Genomic DNA, 22,415 nt, shown 5'->3' with positions numbered 1-22,415 from the left:
GTTCACCAGAGCTTCACAGGTTGCCACTGGAGTCCTCTTCCACTCCTCCATCACGACATCATGCAGCTGGTGGATGTTAGAGACCTTGCTCTCCTCCACCTTCCATTTGAAGATGCCCCACAGATGCTCAATAGGGTTTAGATCTGGAGATATGCTTGGTCAGCCCATCGCCTTTACCCTCAGCTTCTTTAGCAAGGTAGTGGTTGTCTTGGTGGTGTGTTTGGGGTCATTATCATGTTGGAATACTGCCCTGCGGCCCTGTCTCAAAAGGCAGGGGATCATGATCTGCTTCAGTATGTCACAGTACATGTTGGCATTCATGGTTCCCTCAATGAACTGTAGCTCCCCAGTCCCGGCAGCACTTATGCAGCCCCAGACCATGACACTCCCACCAACATTCTTGACTGTAGACAGGACACACTTGTCTTTGCACTCCTCACCTGGTTGCTGCCACACATGCTTGACACCATCTGAAACAAATACGTTTATCTTGGTCTCATCAACGGGACATTGTTCCAGTAATCCATGTCCTTAGTCTGCTTGCCTTCAGCAAACTGACTGTGGGCTTTCTTGTGCATCATCTTTAGAAAAGGTCTCCTTCTGGGATGACAGCCATGCAGACCAATTTGATGCAGTGTGCGGCGTATATGGTCTGAGCACTGGCAGGCTGACCCCCACCCCTTAAACCCCTGCAGCAATGCTGGCAGCACTCGTACGTCTATTTCCCAAAGACAACCTCTGGATATGACACTAAGCACGTGCACTCAACTTCTTTGGTCGACCATGGCGAGGCCTTTTCTGAGTGAAACCTGTCATGTTAAACCACTGTATGGTCTTGGCCACCGTGCTGCAGCTCAGTTTCATGGTCTTGGCAATCTTTTTATAGCCTAGGCCATCTTTATGTAGAGCAACAATTCATTTTTTCATATCCTCAGAGAGTTCTTTGCCATGAGGTGCCATGTTGAACTTCCAGTGACCAGTATGAGAGAGTGAGAATGATAACACCAAATTTAACACAACTGCTCCCCATTCACACCTGAGACCTTCTAACACTAACAAGTCACATGGCATTGGGGAGGGAAAATGGTTTATTGGGCCCAATTTGGACATTTAAATTTAGGGGTGTACTCACTTTTGTTGCCAGCAGTTTAGACATTAATGGCTGTGTTGAGTAATTTTGAGGGGACAGCAAATGTACACTTTTATACAAGCTGTGCACTCACTACTTTACATTGTAGCAAAGTCATTTCTTTGGTGATGTCAAATGAAAAGATATAATAAAATATTTACAAAAATGTGAGGGGTGTACTCACTTTTGTGAGATACTGTATCTATCTATCTATCTATCTATCTATCTATCTATCTATCTATCTATCTATCTATCTATCTATCTATCTATCTATCTATCTATCTATCTATCTATCTATCTATCTATCTATCTATCTATCTATCTATCTATCTATCTATCTATCTATCTATCTACCTACCTACCTATCTATCTATCTATCTATCTATCTATCTATCTATCTATCTATCTATCTATCTATCTATCTATCTATCTATCTATCTATCTATCTATCTATCTATCTATCTATCTATCTATCTATCTACCTACCTACCTACCTACCTACCTACCTATCTATCTATCTATCTATCTATCTATCTATCTATCTATCTATCTATCTATCTACCAACTACCTACCTACCTATCTATCTATCTATCTATCTATCTATCTATCTATCTATCTATCTATCTATCTATCTATCTACCTACCTACCTACCTACCTACCTATCTATCTATCTATCTATCTATCTATCTATCTATCTATCTATCTATCTATCTATCTATCTATCTATCTATCTATCTATCTATCTATCTATCTATCTATCTATCTATCTATCTATCTATCTACCTACCTACCTATCTATCTATCTATCTATCTATCTATCTATCTATCTATCTATCTATCTATCTATCTATCTATCTATCTATCTATCTATCTATCTATCTATCTATCTATCTACCTATCTATCTACCTACCTACCTACCTATCTATCTATCTATCTATCTATCTATCTATCTATCTATCTATCTATCTATCTATCTATCTATCTATCTATCTATCTATCTATCTATCTATCTATCTACCTACCTACCTACCTACCTACCTATCTATCTATCTATCTATCTATCTATCTATCTATCTATCTATCTATCTATCTATCTATCTATCTATCTATCTATCTATCTATCTATCTATCTATCTATCTATCTATCTATCTACCTACCTACCTATCTATCTATCTATCTATCTATCTATCTATCTATCTATCTATCTATCTATCTATCTATCTATCTATCTATCTATCTATCTATCTATCTATCTATCTATCTATCTATCTATCTATCTATCTATCTACCTACCTACCTACCTACCTATCTATCTATCTATCTATCTATCTATCTATCTATCTATCTATCTATCTATCTATCTATCTATCTATCTATCTATCTATCTATCTATCTATTTATCTATCTATCTATCTATCTATTTATCTATCTATCTATCTATCTATCTATCTATCTATCTATCTATCTATCTATCTATCTATCTATCTATCTATCTATCTATCTATCTATCTATCTATCTATAAAATAAAGTTTTCTTTTTTAATTAAATGTTAGTAAAAATGAACTTGCCACTTGAGCCTGCAGTCATTTGATTTTCTAAAAAATGGCAAAAAAACCAAACTCAATTGTTTATTCCTGGTAACCATGGCAGCAGTGGAGGGGTTTGGCACATTGTTCTGTACAATCAAAAAAATATCATCCTATACTTATGTGGATGGCGCACTGCTTTTCCTGCAGTTTATCTCTTTTTACAAGATTGGGACTGATCATTTGACTATAGCAGGCAGTCCCTCCCATCCAGATAGTAGAAAATTACATTTTCCAAATAATAGCAAGAAATACAACTCTGCAATTAAAATAAAAAAAGAAAAATTCATGAATATATCTGATTAGTCTAAATCATTTCTCAAACATGGAGTGACACCTTACAGCTGAGATCCAGGCAAACAAACTTGCTACATATGCAGTACTGTTTTAGCTGCCAAAGGGTGTGAAATAGCATTCAACCAATCTTGAATTCTGGACTGATAGTATTGCCAAGTTAGCAACCTGAGCTCTTTCAACTTTGTTTAGTAATACAGCTTGGTAATCAAGCTGCCGCAAGCCTTTAGAGTGAGTGTGCTGTTGTGAAGGGAATCATCAGGACAACTGTTAAGTTTTTTATTTTATTTTAGTGGCTTAGTAGTTATCAATTGCACCTTGCAGCCATGGGGTCCACAGTTTGAATTCTAACCAGCACACTACCTGCATGGTGTTTGCATGTTCTCCGTGTGCTTGTATAGGTTTCCTTCAGGTACTCCAGTTTATTCTCACACCGCAAAAGACATGCTGGTAGGTTAAATGCTTCCTGTCTGAACTGCCTATAGTTTGTGTATGCATCTGAGATATGGTCCTCATATTGTAAATTCCTCGAGGACAGAGATTTAAGTTAATGTACAACATGTAAAGTGTTGTGTAAATTGTCAGGGCTAAGACCTATAACTAAAATAAATAAATAATTAAAAAAGCTGAACTTCAGTCTCTGTCCATCCACTCCTGAGACTTACACAGTTCGACCCACAGCACAGCCCTGCCTATCAGGGGAGGGGACCTGACCTTTCTCTGCTGCAGTTTCACTTTCAGTTGCAGATCTAATCCCACCCCAAACTGTGACTGAACAGTCAGAAGCAGCACACTAAACCTTGTACACACCATTATTTTTATTTTTTTGTTCAACCAACCTCGGTCGGAGTCTCTGTACTAACAATCCAACAATAACAACAATCTCCCCCGCTGAGCTATTGTGTCCTGACAGGGGAGCGGCTCCCGCACCATAACACTCTGGTCAGCGCTCTCAGCCATTGGCTCAGGGCACAGAATGGGAGATGGTCAGCTGCTGGTTTTCAAGCATGTATGTCTGACAGAAGCCAAACAGCTTCTATCGGACCAGCTGCCGCACACACAGGCTAAATGTCAGATGGTTTTTATTGAACCGGCTGATGTCGCCCAACATTCAGCCCATGTGTACTAGGCTTAATAAGCTCACCTTTCTGCCAATCATGATCTTGCCACTGAAGCAAATCTTAACAATTAATTTTGCTTCTTTCTCAACCTCTCTGAACTATACAGGGGATGAACGAGGCTGATGCCAAGTCATATTTAGGTACTTACACTGATTGTATTTAATACTGAACTTTAGCGTTTAGTGAAGTTTAAATGATTTGTTTGGTTCAAGCTGGTCCAAGCAAGTGATTTACTTCCCTAAGAGATGCAGAGTCTCTCAGAGCTGTATAAACTGTATGTAGCCTCAGCTACATAGAATATAAAGCACTGTGTTCTGGCAGTGGGTTGGGAACTTCCTGTTCCACACCCAGAATAACATCAAGTCAGGCTGAGTGCTGCTCACCAATTCACAGGAAGCTTTGTATTTTCTGAATGAATACAAATCTTCCTCTTATTGGCTGAGGCGGAAAAGCAGACAGATGATGTCACGTGAATGACAAGGCTCAGCCTGATTTAATTTTGTTCCGGGGAAGGAACGGGCAGTTTCCATTCCACTGGCAGAACACAGCACTGTATGTTGTGTGTAGCTAAGGGTACTGTACATACAGTTCATACCCTGCCGTCAGCTGCTGTATCTCTTAGTTAAGTAAATAGTTTGTTTGGATCCGCTTGATCCAAACAAACTATTCAAACTTCCCTAAAAGTTAGAGATCAGTTTTAAAAATAGATTTTAGGTTGTATTAATAAATGCAAAGCTGCATTAGTTTGTGTCATTTATACCTGTCCAGAGTTTAGCCTAAAGGATAAAAAAAATAGGTATTTTATTTACACAAATGCATTTTGGCTGACATTAAAGGAAACATATTCATAGTTTCTATACACTTCCCATTCAAGCATATGTTTTCTTAACCACACTAAATCAGTCATAATGTAATATTTAACTGAAGGTAATTTTTAAATGTTTTTTCCTTATTGTTATTTATTTGATATTTTAAATCTTCATTTTTGTATTTTATACACAGTTTTGTAAATCAATTCCTCTCCTTCTAGTGTTTATATGTATATTTTTACCTTATAATTGTTGGGATAAACACCTTCTTATTAAAAAAATGTTGCTTTGCAGTCCGGACAGACCTTGCACTAAAGCAGAAGAGCTGGGTTCATTGCACTAAGCAGTAAGGAGAACATGCATATGTAATGCAGATATGTGTCTGCTGCCATATACATATGTAATTATAAACTATATACAAATATAAAGTTCTTTTTTTAACTATTTACAATTAATTTATTATTTAGGATGCTAAATATTAGTGTGATTACATTTTTCATATATATTAAAAAAAAGTTTTAAAAACTATAATTTCTCCCTAATGAATAACATATGCTAATTAACTAAATGCCAATATGTACTTGTTGGAAAACTTGGTTAAGGTGGACAGTAATGAATGTTCTAGTTAATGGAATGCCTTTTGGCTTAATTTGTGCTGCACATTGCCATCTAATGTATCTCAGCCCTTATTGCACAAGTCTTATAGATACTTTGCAAAGGAAACCAAGCGTATAATAAGAGGCATTATAAATTAACCTTTTTGACCTTGCTGTCGGCTATGGACACACATTTAATTATTCCAACTTTACGGGCAGCTCAACAATTTCTTCTACCTGAAGCTTTAGAAAAGTGCCACTTAAGGACACTTCCTATGGATAAAACATAAGCTTCCATACTGACAGTGAAGTCTACCATTCTATATTCTGTGATAAATAAAATTTCGAGTACAGCATTTATTGTGTGACATGATTGTGAAGCTTAATGTCCTGAACTACATCAGTTATACATGAATCACATCAAGTAGTCTTTTTTTTACATTATAAAATATCCCTGTATTGATTCTAAGGTTATATGACATCATTGCAAATTGTTGATGTTATGATTGTTTGAAGTTGTATTATCTGAATGTGAAATATATTATTATTATATTATTAATAATATACAGGATGTATATAGCTAGTTTGCAATTGATGACCAACATATCAGTAAAGTTATGGTAAGGTCAGCTGCATTAATGCATTATACAACAGCTCCAGGAAACAAATACGTGGAAATCTGGCCTAACTTTTTTTCATGGATTGGGTAATGGTTAAGATTTCTGTGTATGAGACCATTGTGATTTCCTAACTTCACATCAAAAAATGCTTTTAATACAGCGTGTCTCAAAATTCCCAGTTTTTCTCCATCTTAAAGGAAGTTTGAAAGTTGCAATATTATAGTGCAATGAAATGCTAAAAGTTGCAATATTAAAGTGTAAAGAAAAAAAAAGTGGTAAAAGCCTGAAAGATTACTAAATGCATCAGTGAAAAACTGGTAAAATTATTCCTGCCCCAATCCTCGTATTTAAAATAACAGATATAAACTAGCATTAAGCAAAATAGGGGAAAACACCGCAAATAGGGAAAAAAGTAAAGAAGAAGAAAGCAGCCAGCACTTAAAGTCAAAATACAAACTCCAAACAAATCATATAAAATAGTGCAGCTCTAGAGTTGATTGTCAAATATATAAATAAATATAAACTCAGCTCATAAATTACATTAATAATCACAAACATAAAACATTCATTGGAATATCAGTGCAAAATTGTAAAATCATGTCATAAAAAAAGATGAATCAGTGTCCATAAAAAGTGGATAAATAGAATAAAGTCCTCATCCGAATCCCATGTGATAGCAAGTGAAGGGAAGGTACGTATAAACCAATTTATTGGTAGTATAAATGATTGCACTTATGAAAAATCCAGATAAAATTAGCATAGTAAACAATTCAAAAGGCAAACAATGGTGAAGCCCAGAGTGACGCCGAAACCATTGTTTGCGTTTTGGATTATTTACTATGCTAATTTTATCTGGATTTTTTGTAAGTGCTTCTTTTATTCTTTTATACTAACAATAAATTGGTTTATAGGTACTGCACTATGGAAGTGTTCATTTGTCTTTATATATGAGATTGGTTGGAGCAGTGTGAGCAGAAAGTCACATATGGTTTGAGGGAGACCTTATTTCCTCACGCCCAGTCTGACCACCTATAACTTAGTGGTCATTTCTATCCGGTAAGCAGTTTGTATTAAACACTATGGGTGTGAAGCTGGATCTTCCTTATTTTGTTTTAACCATTACTACCTTCCCTTCACTTGATGCCACATGGGATTCGGATGAGGACTTTATTCCATTTTATCCACTTTTTATGGACACTCATTCATCTTTTTTTATAGCATGATTTTACAATTTTGCACTGATATTTCAATGAATGTTTTTTGTTTGTGATCATTAATGGAATCTATGAGCTGAGTTTTTTTTTTTATTTATATATTTGGCAATCAACTCTAGTGCTGCACTATTTTATATGATAATTTATCTAAAAGAATTTGGGAAAGAAAATGCATTTTTTATAGAGTTTATAACACTAGATTTGTGGAATTATGGCAAAAAACATTTGAGGAAATTGCTTACAGCAGCTTTTGTAAAGAGACAAAACTACTGAAAATGATACTTTCCAAAAAAAAAAAAGGCAATAAATTATAATTTTGCTTTTCTATAAATAAGCCCCTTGTTTTTTTAGTGAAATGGTGAAATCTTCTATTTTAGGCAAGACATTGGTTCTCAGTCTTGGGAGCCTGGAGGAGGTAGTTTTTGGGTTTGGAGATCCTAATAGTTTCATTAAAATGTTCCCCTACACTAAGCATTACCCTACCAATCTTGCCCTAATTGAACATATAACACGTAATCTGAAGAGCCAAACCATCCCTACACACAAAGAATATCTGTAATTAAAAAAAAAAAACTACTGTCAAGTATAGATATGTTAGGCAGGTATGTGTCGCAGCCTCCAAGTTTCTGCTACTACACCCTAAGTTATGTGTCATTCTGGTGAGCAAAGTTTCTACACTTCCTGGAAGCGTAACCTTTAACAGTTTTCATAACATTTTGTCCCTTTAACCCCAACTAACCCTAAAGTCCTAAATATCTAAGCCCAATGCATATTTAAAGTGGAAAAATGGCTATGTAGAAGAGACTTTGTACAAACTCGTTTCCCCTTTCTGTAGGATTTTGTTTGTAGTCTGTGTACACTGCTTGCAGCACATGCTCCATACATCACATCAGTAAGATGAAGAATGGAGCTGAGTGTCAGAATAATGTAACTCAAGTGCACACCCAGGAGATTGGCTGACCACCCAATGGCTAACTAGGAAAGATGTTGAATGTAAAAGAAACCGTAGCTATGATGGCAGCATTGGCAATACATAGTGCAGAAGGAAGGAAACTGAGATATAAGTCTGTCATAATGTGAAAGTATTGTGTGTATACTTGCACACCATGGCAAGAGCTGCTGATGCTCTACATGCTACAGTTTGACTTGTATATAACCTCTAAAATAAGTCACTAATTCCCCATCTTCAGCATGCAGCACTCCGACTTCAACACTAGAAGAAGCTGCATTAACAGTTTTAGGTTCATATATTTCATTCTATTTCACTTGAAGATGTTTATACATGGTCTACATGGTGTACTGTAAGTACCACAATGGTGGTAATATAGGGTTTAAAAACTAGAAATTGTGAGCTAGCTCTGGGAATATGCATAAGGCGAAAAAGTCAAAGTTGAACTCCAGCTAAATAGATTTTTCTTTCAGAATGAAATATGGAATGTTAGAACGTCTATCAGGTGGTTTCTATTTATTGATCAGGGGAAAAAAGCTTTTTTTGGAGTTCCACTTTAAGAAGTGAATATTTAGAAACAGTCTAAATACAATTACATTCCTGTTTGTTTAATGCAAATATCCCTCACTGGCTGCGATTTACCCATTTTTAGCCTGAACAATTTTTTTTTTATGCTTATTGTCAAGTCCTGAGTTTCTGCTGTGCAAGACTCTAAAACTCATGTTTAATATTACCAAATAAGTTGGCTCAGATCAGAACTAAAATATGCTGTCTTGAAAATATGTCATAATGAAGATTTTGATGTCCTGGTATTTAGCAAAGTAGATCCTATCCATATCGATTGTAACTCTACATGAAAATGCTGTCTTCGTAAACAGAGAATAAGCAACCATAAGTCAATTTTATTTATAGGATTTTACATCCCATTCCATGGAGAGGTTTTTTTTTTTTTGCACAGTCTGCAGTTTAAGTCTGGGGTCCCACTGCTCTTTTACTTTAATCTTTATTGAAGAAAAATACTTCTCAAATATTTTCTTCCATATTATGTTACTCTATGGGAAATCGTGTTCCCTCACATCTGAGTAATACATTCAGCACATACAATTAGCTCCTAACAGTGGTTGTTTTAATGTGTGCATAAATCTCTTATTGAAATACTGTCAAATCAATAAGCCTTTTTTGGTGTTATGGAACTAGAGTGCGCGGTAAAGAAACATTAGTCATCAGAAGAAATATGAAGTGCTATGTACATTCTGTACAATTATACTAGCCGTACTCTGTTTATCTGTGGCCATCCAGTGACTAGCAGCTTATTAGAGTAATCAAGACGTGATCTACTTTGTAAAACATCACAGAGTTGTGTTACTGCAAAACCGTAATACAAAACCATTTAACTAGATGCTCGGCAAAGATATTGAACTTCATACCACAGAGGACTAAGGCAGAATGAGGCATAGAAATAATCACATTTCATACTATATTTTCATTCCCTCTTAAAGCTCTCCTATAGTGCCACTGCCTTATTGTATTTCCTTGAAAGCCCATGTGTGGTGATCAGCCCATACAAGCCAAGGTAAAACTGGCCAGTAAGTCAAATGCCAATTCAGAAAATGCTTTTTGCTAGTGTTTTAAGATCAGGAATTGCAGATGGGGCCATAGCACATCAGAACATCCAGAGCTTGATAGTCAATGACCATATTCACAGTGTTGTCATGCTAGCTTGTTGGGACTTGGTTTCTGCTTTATTCTTTCTGAGAAGATATTGTAAAAGTAAAGTGGCATTGTGACTGAGCACAAAGCCCAGGTAAGTATGTACTGGCCCCATGGGTGCAGGGTGATGTTACCTCGCCAGAGTATGGGAAGTGTTTAAAGCTTATTGGGGGATTTAATTCTGAGAGCAACTTGTCCTTTCTTCAAAGGCTTGTGCAATCGAGATATAGGCAAGCATGATAAGATCTAGTTATATTCATGAAAAATAAGTACATAATCCTATGATAGGACTTATAGGGTACCTAATTAGGTGGGTTTGTCAGTGTAGTGAGCAAATTACTCTCTCATCAATTCCTCTGATTGTCTGATATTGTGTTCCAGAGCACAGTGATTAGCTTTTCTGTATGACACTCTACTCTCTCTTTGTATAAGCAGGCTGCTTGATAGCAAAGGAACTGATTTCCTTTTTATGCTGCTTCTTCCTTTCACACTCTAGCCCTGCTGTACATGGACATGCAAGATTCCAGATCAAATTTCAAAGTTTAACTTTACAGTCATATCACAAATAAGCAGAGGCACAGATATAAATGCAGTCTCCAATGACTAATTAACCCTTGTTGTTGGAGTGGGGGCAGTAAAAATAAACAGTTAAGCTGCAGCAAAAATGATCTCACCTGGTGTGTTCATCCTAACGTGACCTATTATAAAGCTAGTGGTATTCCCACAGCCCATTTGGCTGTCAAAAAAGCAGGCATTCAGGAGGCAGCAGTATCACCTCCTGAACCCCTGCCAGTTAACCCTTGCTGCCCTGTGAAAAAAAAAAGCTACGATATGCGTAGCCGTAAAAAAAAAAAAAAAGCCCTAAATTTTAGGCTGACCATGCATGAGTCATTTTTTTTTAGCTCAGCCAGTGAGTTGAACGAAAGAAAATTGATTTCCCCATCCACACATTCGATGTATATGGTGGAATCCTCCCCGCTGAGCTATTGAACACAGGGAAACTTATCCCGCTGTCAGAATACACTGATCAGCATCGCCAGCTATAGCCAGTGGTGCTGATAGAGGGACTGATAGATCAAATTGTGTACAACCAACCTGCCCATACATGGATGGAAATTAGACCGGTCCCTGCTGAGCTGATTGAATTTTGATCCCTGCATGGTCGGCATTAACTCATACACCACTCCTTGCTCCCTAAAGTTATGTAGAGTTGACCTTTTAGTGCATGCACAACTACTTTCAAAGACCAATTTAGGTTAAGATAAACTCAGATCTCCACCTACCCAGTTGGGTCTGTAATGCAAATGCTTGATATTTGGGCTGTGAAAAAATGTATTTTACTTTAAGTAAATCAGAATCACGTATGTAGCCACATTTGTATGTAGGTATGTATGTGCACATATACATATTCTGTGTGCCTTGTATAAATTAAAATAAAAAACAGGATCATTATTATTATACTAATCAAAAAGCCGATGGAAATTCAAGTTTCATTTCACCTTGTTAGAATTTACTTGCAGTGGTTATGTAAATATCTGCCTTATCTTAAAACAGCATATAAGACAAATTTTAGTGTTTAATTAATTGGATATCTTCCCTTCTTGCTGGCTCTCAAGATTGTCAGATAAATGAGCTTTGATGCATAAATAATGACTGTATTACATGCACTGTGCCACTGGCCAAAGTACCAGAAATTTTAATTCACTTGTTCAGCTAAATTTCATCTTCACTTCACAGCCATAAAATTCCATATTGACAAACGCTCAAACCAACTTTGACTCTAAGGTATCTGGTCAACATTTTTCTTCTGTATGGATATTAGTTTATTGAATAAATGGCATCTGTTTTCCTCCACATCACCACTAGAGCAGGTATATCTTTTTGACAGCTCCTCACGATTTATAGCTGTGCATGCTCTGAAGAAAAATAGTGCTAAGCAAAAAATTCCAATTCATTGCCTCTTAGTACTTAATTAAGTTCCAACACACTGTACACCGCAGGTGAACCCAGCAATGACTGTCACATCAGCTCTAAGATGCAAGGCGTTCTCTCTCTAAGAGACATAAAGGCATTTATAGAATCTTGGCCTGATGTTTTCTACCTATGATGATCATTAATCTAACCCTGCATGATGGCCATAAGAAAACACTGCATAAATCCTGAAATGGAGACACAGTCAACTTGCTTTTAAAATGTCATGTTTAGCTCAATGCAGCTTATGAAAGTAACCCTTGTGTGAACTAGAGATCTTTTAGAATTTGGGTCTCAAGCAAAGATAAAATGAGTTTTCCCATCTTCCTATGTAGAAAAATAAAAATTAAAGTGTTATGTATGTAATTGTTGGTAAAAATATTTTCTGTGAGGTTTCCTGTACAAATATTTTTAAAGAAAGATTAAATGTTGAAAAGATGATTCAACCTATAGTGAAGGTTCACACTATAGCGATGTAAGACATTGCATGTGATTTGCACCGCACTTCTCTGCCAATCACATGCAATGTCAGTGCGATGCAAATTCAGCCATATAGATTGTATGGCTGAATTTGCATCTCATTCGGACCAAAGTCATGCAGGACCCTTTTTTTGGACCAGAATCGGATCACATGGGTGTTCCCACCTATGTAATCAGATTTCTGTTCGAATTGACGGTTCGCACTGCGATATGCAAACTAATCTGGGGGTGTCGTTAACTTTGTATTGACACTCCCAGCAGTTGGCATATGCCAGGGTGAACTGCCTGCGAGTCAGGTGTGATGCGGGAACCCGCAGTGGATTCGCAGGGTTCCCGCATCGCACCAATGTGAACCAGCACTAAAAAAAAATGTTTTTAAAGGAGAGAAGCTAGTTTGATTACCCACTAGATTTTTATTATTCTGCTCACTATCAGAATAAGAATCTATCAAAGACATAACAATCATCAACTGTGATGGGAGACTTATTAGTCAACCAGTCAGATTCAAACCTGCACCCCATAAATGAGTGATAGATGGAAACTGATTGATTGCTATGAGTTGTCTGAGAAATCGTCCCTCAGACAGTTTTAAGGCTGTGTGTTTAGGATTATTATGTGCAAGATGGGAGGCATAAAGCTGAAATCCTGACCAAATGCTAAAAATGTAATTGTGTGTTCCAATCAAATGCTATCACCCTAAAAACTGTCTCAAGTGCTTTTTTTCTAAAGGTAGAACTAGTGCTTAGGTCAGGAGTAATGTTGATAGGAATCTATGATGGCTTTTGGCTCTATAAAACAGAAAGCCCAGCACTGCCTGCTTGGTCACTCTAAAATGAATTATGATATCCTTGCCTTTGTAAGAAGGACAGGGGGTGTTGGCTGACTCGTTCAAAGCTATTTAGCATAAAACCTGATGAAGCTTCTGTTCTTGCATAGATCTCTCCTTGCTGGCTGTAAGTGGTAAATAGAAATATTAACATGCACTATTTAACGTGTATCTGGTTTAAAACAAATTTATATATTTTTTTTTCGATTCAGAACATAATAAAGAAAAAGTAAAATAACACATTCTGTTAAAAAGGTGGTATGATTTTTCTTTCTTTCTTTTTTTTTTTTTACTTTTGCTGTATTTGAGTAAGAAAATCAGAAGATTCAATTTAAATTGGGTGTCTTCTTTAAAAATATTTTTAAATGGAGATTTTTTATCAGTTGATTTGACTAGGTTCAAATTCCAGCACCTTATACCACCCAACCCAAAATCACTGTAAAGAAAAATCTAAATATAAAATATCACTAATGTCTGCAACGTCATCATCAACATCAACATTAGCTTGCTCGTGTTATGCTAATAGGTAAAACTGTAACCTAGTTGCCAACTCACATAGCATATAAAATATATATAAAGCCAAAAACTTATTAGGTTGTTTTGACTATGGAGTTGGTAAAATCTCTATCAGTTTTTTGATATTCCTCACCAACTGCCTTAGAGGGGCTAATCCTTCACTTTGGAAAGTTTTTTTTTTTACCTGCTTCCAATTGTGACCCTGGGAGGGTTAAAGAAAATGTGCCACCAAAGAGACAAAGACAGTAAAACACAAAATGCACAGGGTATTTAGCTTTTAACTGCTCTATTTAAAAAAGTTTTGGCTTTACCTACACTTCAAGAATCATTTGTAAATTGCAAAATGCCCATGTGAAAAAACAATCTGTAAAAGGATTTTGTCAAGTAAACCCTGCAGCTAAATACAAAACTATATATAGTATTTTTAAAAATATTTATGACACTTTTATCTTCTGTCACTTTTATAAAAGAAGCTCCACATTCCCATATCAGCTGCTATTTGTCTACTTCCCTTTATTAATATGTAACTAATAACCTTCAGGTACACCCATACCGTCTTGTTTTACCTGTCTGGATTCTGGGTGCACACATGCATCTGTAGTAGAATCCGTTGGGTAAAAGTCTTAAAGCATTGTCCACATTTCCAAAGATGCCAGTCACTGAATTCTGAGTTGAGTTGGCTTGTTGAGGTTGGACTGGCAAGCACTCGATGGTTTTTAGCATTAATCTGGTTAAATCCTGTATCCAGAGGCCCAGATTTATACATGAGAGAATAGTTTCTGTTGCATGGAGTCTGTGGAAAAACAATGGACCTTTGCAATGTGGAAGAAGGCAACTTGCCATTTTTGTTGAAGGGTTGCAGCGCGTCTTGCCTGGTCATGGCTTCCATAACTGGTGAAGGGACATTCACTGCAAGACAAACATAGTGAGCAAATAAATATCTTAGTCATACACAAGATGTGAATCTCAACAAAATGATGGCAGTGTATTGTAAATACCAACAAATCTATTACTGTTATGTTACCAATGTTCATTTAATATTCATAAATGTGTCTACATTGTAAGCCAATTATTTTCTCTTTCTCTGCTTCATGTATAACCAAAATAGTCAAAAATTCAAAGTAGGTGGATTGTGATTTGTAGGTGGAAGAATATTCTTAGTAAGGACACTTTGATACATTATATTTTATGTGAGAGACATATTGAGCCTAAAAGGAATATGTTTGGGAATGCCCATGCTGCATTACAAAGTGATAAACATAAAGGGGTTACCAGTCCCAGATCACTTGATTACCATAAAAAGATAGTGGGGTAGACTGGTGCTATGGTTGGTGAAAAACGAAAGTCCTCAACAAATAGGTTGCACTACTGCTATGAATTTTAAAGCTGAGTTTTCAATTGTACATGAAATGTGCTTTAATAATAACATGTGTTACATTTGATTTTTTTTATTTAAAATATTAATACCATCAGAAGAGACAACATTTATTTTATATCGGTGATTGCTATACAGATGTACACATGTCCCCTTCTTGATGTACTCTTACTTTGGTTTAATATTGGTCCACCCAAAGTTCTATTTAAGTTGTGATTGGAGCCTGGTGGTCAAAATCAACCTGTATCTCTTCAGGAGTCCAGCAACAAGCTCTACCTTCTAAAATTCTAGCCTCTATTAATGTCTGCCTTGATATTTTTGTGAATGTTCCCTCCCAAGATGATATAGAGTTCCCATTCCTTCTGTTGCGTTCTCAGTTAATGAATAAACCAAAAGTACAACACAGAGAGTAGAAAAGCAATGCGCAATGACCAGACCAGTGTGGACCCAGGAACTCAACTGTAAAAATCTCACCAATGGCTCTCCAAAAGATATAAACCAGCATACTATATAGCTCACCAACATCTACATAAAATTAAAATATCAGGTTTGTGTATACTGACTCTTTAATTTGCTGTATTGTTAACATGTATTTTAATAACATAGCAGTTGGTATAAACAGAAAGGAGTATGAACTCATCTGAATGTAATTGTTACTTATCCCTTTTTTCTTCCAAGCTCTAATGTACCTGTAATATCCTTATACGCTTGTGACCTTGTTTTGCTATTTATGTAAGGAATGAACCTAAAATATCTGAGGTTAATTCTTCACTATTACATTGTTTTTGAATATGTTGATTCTTCAATCAGTTGATGTCTTCTAAATGTGTCTTGTGAGATTTTATTGAATCTGGATACAAATGTTGATTTGCACCCAGACATATACATCCTAATATTTAATTTGAGTTAAGTTCTTCATTAATGCTTCCCAACCACATATTACATCTCTCCCTTCATAATGCATATGGTAACAATCCTGTCTTCCTGTAAGTACAGGTAACATGTAGTTGGGTTTAATAGATGCAACTGTCCATACGTCTTACTAAGGGAATGCTCTCATGTAGCTCTGATAATCTCTGGAACCTCCATATAGTGACATTGACTGGTGTCTGCTATGGAAATTGAAGCTTTCTCCTGTATAGCAAAAACATGAGGTGGAGTACATATTCAGTAAGTGATGCTTCCTCACAGGCATAGTTACATAGTTACATAGTTACATAGTTAGTGAGGCTGAAAAAAGACAACAGTCCATCCAGTTCAACCTATGATGTGTGTGTGTGTGTTTGCTTTTAACCGTACATTGTATACCCCTGTATGTTGTGGTCTCTAAGGTGACCATCTAAAAGTTTTTTGAAACTATCAATGCTCCCTGCTGATACTACTGCTTGTGGAAGAGAATTCCACATCCTTACCGCTCTTACAGTGAAGAACCCCTTACGCATTTTAAGGTTAAACCGCCTTTCCTCTAGTTTTAGTGAGTGGCCACGCATCTTATTGTATTCCCTTACTCTGAATAGTTTGTTCCTTATGCCAGGGTCGCCAGTACAGTATTTGTACATTGATATCATATCCCCCCTCAATCTTCTCTTCTCCAGAGAGAATAGGTTCAGTGCTGGTAGCCTTTCCTCATAGCTGATGTCCTCCACTCCCCTAATTATTTTTGTTGCCCTTCTCTGGACTCTTTCCAATTCAAGCACATCCTTCCTGAGGATCGGTGCCCAGAACTGGACAGCATACTCCAGATGTGGCCGGACCAGAGTCTTGTAGAGTGGAAGAATAATCTCTTTATTTCTGGAGTGAATTCCCTTTTTTATACATCCCAGTATTCTGTTGGCTTTACTTACAGCGGCTTGGCATTGCATGCCACTGCCAAGCCTGTTGTCTACCAGTACCCCCAAGTCCTTTTCCATCCTAGACTCACCCAGAGGTTCCCCCCTAGTGAGTAGCTTGCTTTCCGGTTTTTGGCCCCCAAGTGCATTACTTTACATTTTTCAACATTAAACCTCATCTGCCATGTAGTTGCCCACCCCGTTATTTTGTTCAGGTCTGCTTGCAAGGTTTCCACATCCTGCATAGAAGATATTGGCATGCCTAGTTTAGTATCATCTGCAAATACCGAGATTGTACTAGATTTTGTACTGCATTTTGCAGACAGTCATTAATAGATGTGCAATGCCCAAAATAATAATCTATAGGAAGACAAGAAGAACCATGGGAAAGATCCTGGTTTTGATATGCATTTATTTTTTAACCCTTACATAATCTGATATAACACTGAAAAACCCACATGCAAAAAAAATAAATAAATAAATTGGAGTCCTAATACACCTGGATTGGGACACTTACCCACGGTTGTCAAAAATGAAAATATGGCTTAACACTTGATTGTCAATGGCATCTTACATGGCAAATAAGCAATTGGTACACTCTAAAGATAATCAAGGAAAAACATAATGATATCGGTAATGCCAGCTCCTTACAGTTTTCATCCTGAGCAATGCACTGCAATGGAATCCCAAAGAACGACGTGTAGCTGTCATTGTACCACACCAGCAGTTCTGTGCCACGGGGAATGTCAATACAAGCTCTGTAGAATATGCTGGATCTGGTAAGAGAACAGAAAATCAATCATTGTTAAACTATTTACTCCCGACAATCTCACTTATAACACTGAAATAAAATGACGTTCTGTGTGAAAAAACCAATGAAAAGTTTAAATAAAAATATCTTTTGATTGTCAAACTAGTTTGTAAGGGCAAGACAATAAAAATGGAATATTACAGATAGCTATACACTACAAATGTAAAGCAAAATCTGTTTCTCTCTCTTTGCAAATACAGCAGCTATTACAGCTCATTGTGATGCAAAAAAGTTCTGTTACTAGAACCATTGCATACTATTAAGGGGGAGGAGTGGCTAGTGCTGACCCGGGTTGGTAGCGGCTTTGTATGTAAGACATAATTGTTTTTTTACATGCTTTTATTGTTACATAGATTTACATTAAATGCTTCACTATCAAAGCATCTCTTTGGTTCCCGGTGAGCTTTATTCACTCCAGCTTACATCGATCGAGGAGGTTTTGTGAGGTGGATATCGGGAGAGATTTGTCTACTCGCAGTGGATATTTGTCCTAAAGACACAAACGTGCATGGTGCTGTAAGGGCAGCTTTTGCATCTGGTGAGTGTTTATCTGACGGGGAGGTGATAGCTGACCTCTGAACACTGCTTTAGGGAATGCTTCTTCACGCGGGGAGGTTTTCTGATCTTCTTATTCATTTTTTTTTTTTTGCACTGGACTTTTGTATTTGATTCTTTGGACTATTGATAAGACACTCAGCAACATTTATTGAACAATTGCACATATTGTTATATGGAGTAAAACTTTATTATTTCACTGATTATATTGGTGCTGCACACTTCTTTATAATCCAAAAATATGCATTGAGGTACTGTAGAAAACCCTCTGTTGTAGAGGAATTCTTACCTCACTGCCCCACCCTCCTCCTTATACTTACCTGAGCCCAATCTCGATCCAGCCTTGTGCACGAGAGCAGGGGCTCTTCTGGCTCTCTCCCTCCCCACTAGGCACATTGATAGTGGCGGAACCATTGGCTCCTGCTTCTGTCAATAAAATCCGGTGACAAGGGAGAGGGGGGGGCTGAGCCCTGCTGTCTGTGTCTATAGACTCAGGCAGCAGGACTCAGGAGCGAGCCTGCACGAGTGCCCTCATAGAAAGAGGCTGTGTATGGGGACACTCACCAAACAGGAAGAGCCAGAAGCTCTGGTGGGGGACCCCAAAAAAAGCCGATTGGGGCTGCTCTGTGCATCCATTGCACAAAGCAGATACTGTAAGTAGGACATGTTTATTTTTTCCAAATAAAAATAATGGAAGCTTTAAAAGCTTTTTAAGCTGAAGACTTTTTGTTCTTTATTTCCTCTCCAGATATCACCATGCCAACTCTTCCCCAGAGTTTCCCCTAACCATAAATCTTTCCTTATGCTCAGCCACCTTTACTAGCATTCAACAAAACTTTCTATTTAGGTGGTCTTCTCATTCCTTATGATCAACATTTTCAAGGACCTCTCCCAAGCTTTTGCTCTGAATTTTCTTCTGCTTTTGCATAGGACATGACAGGACCTGCATACCTGGTCTCACTGAACTTAAAGCATTTAACATAAAATTGAACGTACTACAACAACTCCTATACCCCTTACAGTTGCTTCCAATACATATTCTACATTTCTTTCTAAAACTGGTGCAATTACTCACAAATTAATTTTTTTGGGCCAACATTTCCACTAGATTAATAAACACTGTTCTTTGTAGATCTAAATATATTAGAGGGCTGGCTCTAACACATATCTGTTTTTACTAAACGGCAGTATATCTTTCAAGTGTTGGACTGATGTATGAACAAGGGCTCCAACCTTTTGGTGCCCACTGAACAAGCAATGTTCCTCTCTCTGCTCTTCCCTGGTGCAGTGCACTGAAATTGCACCCTAAGATTGGCCTCATCTGGGGTGTTGCACAAAGGACTTTCCTGGACAGACTCCTTTCTCCCCATCATTCCCCTTCATTTCCAATTCTTGGAATTCCACAGTTTCTACCTAGATTGTTAGATCAAGCCTGCAAAGCATTGTACAAGGACGGTACATTCAGAGTACTTTATTGCACATTTTTTTGCCCTACATATTCAGACGCCCACAAATATCATCTTTAGGTCATTGGTGCTAGAGGAAGTTGATACATTTCTGCTGGAATTCTCATACCAATCAATACATTTTCTGGTGCTACCCTATGGGTTTTTTACATCTTTCTCTTCCCCCTCTTCTCCTTTACCCCTTTCCCTTTGTCCCCCTCCACTCCATTCCTACCTTCACACCCTTCACACTCCCAATGTACAGGTTTAGGCTTCTTCTGCTACCCTTTTCTACCTCCTTTCCTCACTTTTCCCTTTTCCTGTGCCCTTTCCTTATCTTCCCTACCTCTTTTAAAACCTGCTACACTCATTTCTTTGGTCCCCATAGAGCGCCTTGGGTCAGGGGAGCACTGATCTCATGCCTTTGCAGTGTGTTTTCCCCGAATACTGTATGTATTTTGCACTCATGTATTGGTAATTTGTGTTACCTACATTGTGCTTTTGTCATGATGTGCAGTCATATCTGTGACACTGTGCATTGTCTTACAGTTTTTGATTTATGTATGCTTCTACCCTGTCTGATTAACTGCATTTTATTGTACACTGGTATATATGTGCTTTAATTCCCTACATGAAGTATTTATATAAAAAATAAAAATAAAAGCAAAGTTTTCCTATGAAACCCCTTTTAACCCCTTTTTTCCCCTAAACAGCCCTAAATAATTAATTCCCCCCCCCCTACTCTTCAAAGTAATTATTTTGCTGCATATTTTTTTCTTTATTTATGTTATTCTAGACAATATTTCTTGTGTTTTATTTAGTTTGTTTGCTATTTTGTGTTACATTAAATAATTATAATTGAATAAAAAACAATGTATAAATAATTTTACAATGCTTTGTATGAGAATTATTTTTGTGTAATTCTAAAGAAGAAAAATTATAGTTTAAAATGTATACTTTTTATTTACAGTAACACTATTTTTTCTTTAAACTAACACTGATCAGATAGAAAAAAGTGTGTTTTTTAATCGTATGCTTTTTTGTCTATAGATTGCATAAAAAAAAAAAAATATATATATATATATATTTTTTTTTTACACAATATTACGAAAAGAACGCTTTTCCTAAAATAATAATACATGTATTACTTTGTTGTCTTTAGTAGTGACAATGTTTTTGTTGAATAAACAACATTTTGGCTTGATCATATGCTTTGGAGGCAAGAGGGGAGATGTGGGCTCTAATAGACCCCAGATCTCTCTATAAAGAGGGCCATGTTGTTCATCCCTTGTCATAACATAAAGTGAAAGGGATAGTGTAAAAAAAATTAAATTAAAAACAAAATACATTTAAAAAAAAAAAGTAAAGCACCCCCGACCTTTTGCTTTTGTGCAAAGACAAACATGCACATAGATCCTGCAGCAATATGCAAACGATGATTGCTCTAATCATGAGTTATTACCACAAACATCAGAGTGGATGCAATAATTCTAGGGCCAGACATCCTGTGTACCTCTAAACTGGTAACCTACAAAGGCTGTTATAGCATTGCCTATGGATAATTTAACGTACCATTCCGCAGGTAAAGGCAATTTTGAAGCGAGATATGTTTGGTATTTCTTTACTCTGCATAATATTCTCTTTTATATTTTATCAAAAAATTAGGTATTATATTGTGTTTGGGTTCACTAAAATTAATTAAAATGTATTTTTTCCAAAAACTTTGCATTTAAAAAATTGCTACACAAATATCGTGACGTGAGCCAAAAAAATTGCAACACCCACCATTTTATTCTTCAGGGCCTCTGCTTAAAAAAATTATCATGTTTGGGGGTTTTAAGTAATTTTCTTGAAACAAAAATGCTCAGTCCTACATGTATCTGAGAAACGTTAGAATTGGCCTGACAAAAAAGTGCTTAAAATAACTTTGACTTAGCAAATACAGTTTCTGTTTAAAACTCAATTGAATCCTCCTAATGTATTATTGTATTGCACTCAGGCTGCTTTTAAAGTAATTTCTAGGCTTATTTTTCCCTTTTTAATGTCAATTAAGTAGTGCATCAAGAGTTAAAAACCTTGTGCTGTCAGCGCATAGGACAGTTGGATTGCAGCTCTCACACACATGCAGCCATCTGACTTTTCTGTGGTCTGGCATGCCTTGCTGAAAACTGCTCTAATCACCATCACTCTTGCTCCATGAGCTGCACTACTATGGAGAGCAGTGTTCAGGGGGTCATGCCAGTGATCTGGGCTGCTGCTTGTGTGCAAGAACAGCAGTTCCACTAACCTCACCTCGGCAGAGTGCTGGGACCTAACTTAAAGACTTAACTGCTTGTGAACTTTGAGGATCCACAGTGGTTTCAAAGTGGGTAAAACTTGAGAGGCAGTTGAGGGAATGTTTTAAAGTTTATTTACTGCTTAACAATATGAAAATATTGAAATGTCCAAGGCCCGGCCACATTTCTCCTTTAAAATGAAACTAAAGCCCTTCTTCGAAAAATTGCAAGAAGCAATTATTCACCTTCTATGTACACTATACAGTGCATGCGCAGGAGGTACATAATCTGGGGCCAT

At 36.9% G+C, this 22,415-nt stretch overlaps 1 protein-coding gene across 1 annotated transcript in view; it reads right to left on the bottom strand.

Annotated features, from left to right (window-relative positions):
* Positions 1-22,415, bottom strand: part of PRDM6 (PR/SET domain 6) — a 190,267-nt gene that overhangs the window by 25,374 nt on the left and 142,478 nt on the right. Inside the window, exons 6-7 of the mRNA XM_082260864.1 lie at positions 17,682-17,806; positions 14,393-14,735 (exon numbers count right to left, since the gene is read on the bottom strand). Coding sequence (XP_082116990.1) covers positions 14,393-14,735; positions 17,682-17,806 — 468 coding nt within the window. The remainder of the gene's footprint in view (positions 1-14,392; positions 14,736-17,681; positions 17,807-22,415) is intronic.

Source organism: Pelophylax lessonae (assembly GCF_965119305.1).
Source record: "Pelophylax lessonae genome assembly, chromosome: 1".
NCBI classification, from domain to species: Eukaryota; Metazoa; Chordata; class Amphibia; order Anura; family Ranidae; genus Pelophylax; species Pelophylax lessonae.
The sequence above is the reverse complement of the archived record's forward strand: the minus strand, read 5'-3'. Positions and strand labels throughout refer to the sequence as shown.